This window comes from Cornus florida, unplaced genomic scaffold (genome assembly GCF_030987335.1).
Source record: "Cornus florida cultivar Cherokee Brave unplaced genomic scaffold, ASM3098733v1 CherokeeBrave_3.0.0_Hap2_Chr04, whole genome shotgun sequence".
Lineage (NCBI taxonomy): Eukaryota > Viridiplantae > Streptophyta > Magnoliopsida > Cornales > Cornaceae > Cornus > Cornus florida.
Window position 1 is genome coordinate 72,220,622 of NW_026775574.1, and position 5,168 is coordinate 72,225,789.

The window sequence follows — 5,168 nt, forward strand, 5'->3', positions numbered from 1 at the left end:
TTGGGACTATTGGGCTTAATGCTAATTCTTTAACCTTTGCACAATGTAGATTAGTTTTGTTTTCGGTTGTTGATCTTGCCTTTGGGCATGGGGATCATTGTATAGGCCTTTGGGCTTGCGGATCATTGTTTGGGATTTGATGTGTGCCCAAGTCAAAAAGTATTAAATACCTGAGGGTATGGTATCTGGGCAGCCCCGGCCCTTGGATGTGGTAGGCTCCACCACCACATTTATACGTATGAATGTGCAAGTTACTGAAGTTTACAAAAAATAACTTTCTTTTCCAACGGCCTACTAAAAAATGAAAAGCCAAGTGGCAAGTGGCATTCTAGCCGAGCGCCAGGCACTTAAGCAAGATAAGTGGCAGCTGGCACCATAAGCCGAACGCCAGACACTTGCTAAAAATTGAAAGCCAAGTGGCAAGTGGCATTCTAGCCGAGCGCCAGGCACTTAAGCAAGATAAGTGGCAGCTGGCACTATAAGCCGAACGCCAGACACTTGCTAAAAATTGAAAGCCAAGTGGCAAGTGGCATTCTAGCCGAGCGCCAGGCACTTAAGCAAGATAAGTGGCAGCTGGCACTATAAGCCGAACGCCAGACACTTGCTAAAAATTGAAAGCCAAGTGGCAAGTGGCATTCTAGCCGAGCGCCAGGCACTTAAGCAAGATAAGTGGCAGCTGGCACTATAAGCCGAACGCCAGACACTTGCTAAAAATTTAAAGCCAAGTGGCAAGTGGCATTCTAGCCGAGCGCCAGGCACTTGCCGTACAAACACACAGCAAAACTAATATAAAAAGAAAAAGAGAGAAAAGATATATATGTACTGAAGATAAGTTGAACAGAGCACAACACATAGAGAAAAAGAGTTCGGCCATTTCATTAATATTGAACATTTAGTTTACAAAAGAGAGGTGTCCATCATTACAAGAAGATATGAACTGGAAGAATTCGAAGGAGCCCTAGCTAGACGCCTCAGTACCAACAGCATCCTGGTCCTGCCGACTCGCCTCCTCGGCCCCATCAGCCGCCTCACCTTCATGAGGTGGGGAATCCAGGTGAATAACTGAGTCGTTCGGCTGGGGTTCAGCGTCAGCAGTGGCTACAGAGGGAGCCACGGTTGACGATTGGGGAGCGGTCAGTGGCAGAGCGGTAGGAGGAGCTGTGATGATCCTTGAGGATGCGATGTCCTGGCACTCATCAAATATACGCTCCGCTTCGGTGGGTTCTGGGTCGACATAGACCCCCAGAGGCTCGATCCCCAGATCCTTGTCTACCTCATCCGGAGTGGAGCTGGTCTGTCCCTCATCCGGAACCCGGTCGGCGAAGCCTTCCCGGAATCCTTGAGCATACCGAAGAGCACCGACCCTGGAGAACCGAGCATGAAGGGCCAGCATCCCACCACCCACTCTGCTGATAACGTCGATCAGAGCGGTACGCTCGTCCAGAGCTCTTTTTTCAAAAGCCATCCGAGCAGACTGTTCATCAGCTAGAAGACGTTGGAGTTCTGCCTTCTCTTCTCTGAGTGATTCCTGCTCAGTCTGCCAGACGCTCTTCTCGAGCTGGAGGGCGTCCTTCTCATCCTGAAGGGAATCATTCTCCTTTTTCAGGACATCTCTCTCTTGCTCGGCTTTGTCAAGCCGAACCAGCACCTCGGTATTCTTCATGGCAAGGAGGTCGTTCTCTTTATTAGCCACCTCCAGGCTGTCAGAATACTTTCGGGCCCTGGCGTTCCCCATTTCCACCTGCTTCTGCATGGCCATCATCCCAAACAATGTCTGCATAGGTGCACAATAAGAACGGTTAAACCAATAGTCAGAACGGGAGAAGGCAAGACCAAGTAATATAAGAGAATTCATGAGTTAGAAAATAAAAGTCACCTCCATAGCAGATTGGGGAAAGCGACTGAACACGTCCTTCTGGGAAAGGCCTTTTGCCGCCTCAATGTCCTTCGGAGTCCACATGCTCCTGTAGTAGGCCATAGCGGTCTGGCCATCCTTCAGCATGGTCTCGTTCGGTTTCACGAACGTCCCATCCGTTCGAGTGTACCGAGGGGCCCATGGCGGCAAGCTGGGGATAGAAGGGGGGCCTGAAGCAGAAGCAGAGCCACCAGCTGCAGGAGGCCCAGAGTGAGAAGGAGCTCTGATCGCTCGGTGCAAGAGAGTACCCGGCCCAGAGACTCGGGTCCTTCTAATAAGAGGCTCCTCCTCAGGGTCGATTTCACTGTCAGGATGAGGCCTTTTGCCTCGCTCTTTGTCCCGACCGCCCCCCGCAGCAGCAGGAGCTATGGTAGCTGGGGAGGGCGCGTTCTGGTTGGCCGCAGGGGCGCTGGCAGCAGGGTTAGTAGCCACTGCGCTCGGGACAGTGTCAGATATGGTGGCTGAAGAAGAAGCCGACGCTGGAGAGGAGGTCGCCCCAGCAGCAGGAATGACTGGGGGAGTATTTTTCCTCCTGCCAAAAGAGGGAATCTGCAGTCTGCTCATATTGTAGCCGAGTGATGAGAGCGCAAAGAGGTTGTCTGAAGTGAGGAGATCTGAGCAGGAAGGAATATCGTTCAGAACGTATCTCTTCAAGTAGTTAATCCTATCCCTGCAAACACTGTAGCTCAAGTCATCACAAGGTATTCCCAAGGAGCGGCATAAGTAAGTGCAAAAACGAGGAACGCATGTTTCACAGGGGCAGTCGTGTTTATGGGATTTGAATTTTTTATAGGAGGAGACAGAGCAGACACCAAAGGCGCTCGGGATAGGGTAATCCTCTGCAGCCGGCGAAGACCAAGCCCCACTAATACCCACTATGCTATCCCTCCAACCCTTTTCAGATTTTATTGTGTCAGTGCATATGGACATCTTCTCGAACGGGTAGAGGTGGTAGAAGGGCTCGTTAGTACGGATCTTACTGACCTTATAGCACAGAAGGAGGTCTATGAGGTCAAGGTCCAGATTTCTGTCACGCATCAATAAGAGCATAACAGATATGATCCTAAAGAAGTTGGGGTTGACCTGCAGAGGGGATATCCCCAATCTGTTGAAGACGTAACTAAAGAAAGGGTGCAGAGGGAACCTAACAACATTCAGTTGAAGGTTTGTGAATAAGACTTCGCCGGGCAGGAGGCCGGCGCCGGTCGTAATATTAACGTCTTGGGGGCAAACCCTAACTACGATGTTGTCAGGAAGCCTAAGTCTCATACGAAGGACACCCAGATCTACAACCATGGTGGAAGTGCAAGAAGAATCTAAAAGAGGGAAAATGGAAGCCTGCCGAAAGTAAAAAGAACGAAACTAACCTCGGAGGACTGCAAGATCGCTGGGAGAATGACTCTCGAAGGATTTCACCGGAAAAGGCTTAGCACAGTTCTAGAAAGAGGGAGATTTGGCTGATGATGGAGACGGTAAAGGGAAGTGAAGTGGAATTCGAGAGCATTATATAGGCAAGGGGGCCCGAGGGCCGAAGCGTCGGGAAGGCAAGAAATCCCTCGAACCCCGGAACATTGATTCTGGATCTGACCGTTCGCTCCCCCACGTGGTTATCTCGAGCCGTCAGCGTCATGATGAGACGCCATCAATAATTACCCCTTATTAAATAAGGGGCAATTATGGGGGCAGTTGAGGAGGCCCTGGATGACATGGGCCAGGTCCGACTCGCAAAACACAACCTTCAGTCCGAACAGCTGGGTCAGCCCATAAAAAGACACTGCCATATGGGCCGAGCGGGAGTAAGCCCATCAAGAGTGACCAGGGCTTACTGAGGAATAGGCCCAGGTCCAGCAATTAGTAAATATCTTGTAAATATCTTGTAAATATCTATAAATAGGAGTTGGAATGAAGAGGAGGGGGATCTTGATTCGGGTTGAGGTGTAAGAATTCTAGAGAGAGAAAGAATAGAAAGAGTTTCTTGCATCTTCAATTGGCGCCGTCTGTGGGAAACGCATAAAAGTTTGGTTGATCAATGAGGAGGATCGAATGGATTCAAACCAATTCGGTTGATCGAGACTCGATCTTGCGGATTTGAATCCAGATCTGAGCGATTGTGACCTACTCTGGAGGAATTACGATTCTTGAAGCTTTGGCAGGAGTGACTTCAGATCTACGCAACCGCGAGTTGCTCGATTGTGACAGGATCTGACGGATTTAGAGTCCAGGCAATTCAGATCTTGTAAACAGTGAGCATAATTCGGAGAATTAGAAGCCAGATCTAAAAATTCCTACTCACGAAGCTTAGATCTACTCGCGAGCTTGAGATTAATGCCTTTACTCCGTTCGGGAATAATGATAGGTGAAAGCTCCAATCCGATGGAGGCTGTCCAGCAAACAAAGCTTGAAGAGTTGATGAATTTGATTGAAGCTCTCAGAAAAGAAAATGCAGAATTGAAAGCTGGATTGCAGCATCGGCAAATACCCGCAGTCTCGCATCCGCTTCCGGTCGGAGAAGGAGGTGTTCCATCTAGTATCGCGCATCAAGGCGATCAGAACGAGAACAATCAGTCAGCTCACCACCGTGATGAAAGGATGATGGACAATTCGCCGCCAAATGTTCGTCGAGTTGAAGATCACGAAGGCTCGACTCACGTTGATCCGCAGCGGGAAAGGTTTGACCGAGAGGAAGTGATGGAGGTAGATCGCCGTCGAGTAGCGTCGCCTTGGCAGAGAGAGTTCATAGAGGAACGGTCGTTCGATCCGTCTTACCGGCCCTCCATGGTTACTGTCACTCATCACGGTTCGGAGGGCAGAACCGTAACTCACAGAGCTACCGCCGGACTCCAGAGAGAGAATGAAGCTCTCCGATCCGCAGCTCGGACGGTGGATTCACCATTCACCGACGAGATCTTGAATGCGCCGCATCCAAGGAAGTTTGCTATGCCAGTCTTTATTCTGTTTGACGGAACAACCGATCCGATCGATCATGTGTATCATATCTAGTTGAAAATGGCCCTGAACACGGAAAACGACTCTTTAATGTGCAAATGCTTCCCTACAAGTTTGGCCGGACCGGCGCTCAGCTGGTTCAAAAACTTGCCTAGGAGCTCCATTGGCAGTTTCAGGGACCTGTGCGATCGGTTCATAAGCCAGTACTATGGGAACAAACGCCCACCGAAGGACATCTCGAGCCTGTTCACGATGCGGCAACACAAGGATGAACGGCTCCAGGCCTTTCTTACCAGGTTTAATCTCA

At 50.0% G+C, this 5,168-nt stretch overlaps 1 protein-coding gene across 1 annotated transcript; it reads right to left on the reverse strand.

Annotated features, from left to right (window-relative positions):
• Positions 1 to 660: 660 nt before the first annotated feature.
• LOC132303510 (uncharacterized) lies at positions 661 to 3,894 on the reverse strand. The gene is made up of 2 exons (XM_059800788.1): positions 1,877 to 3,894; positions 661 to 1,774 (listed from the first exon to the last, which is right to left on the reverse strand). The coding sequence occupies exons 1-2, from the start codon at positions 3,209 to 3,211 to the stop codon at positions 959 to 961; spliced, it is 2,151 nt and encodes a 716-aa protein (XP_059656771.1). The 5' UTR covers positions 3,212 to 3,894; the 3' UTR covers positions 661 to 958.
• Between the last annotated feature and the right edge of the window lie 1,274 nt (positions 3,895 to 5,168).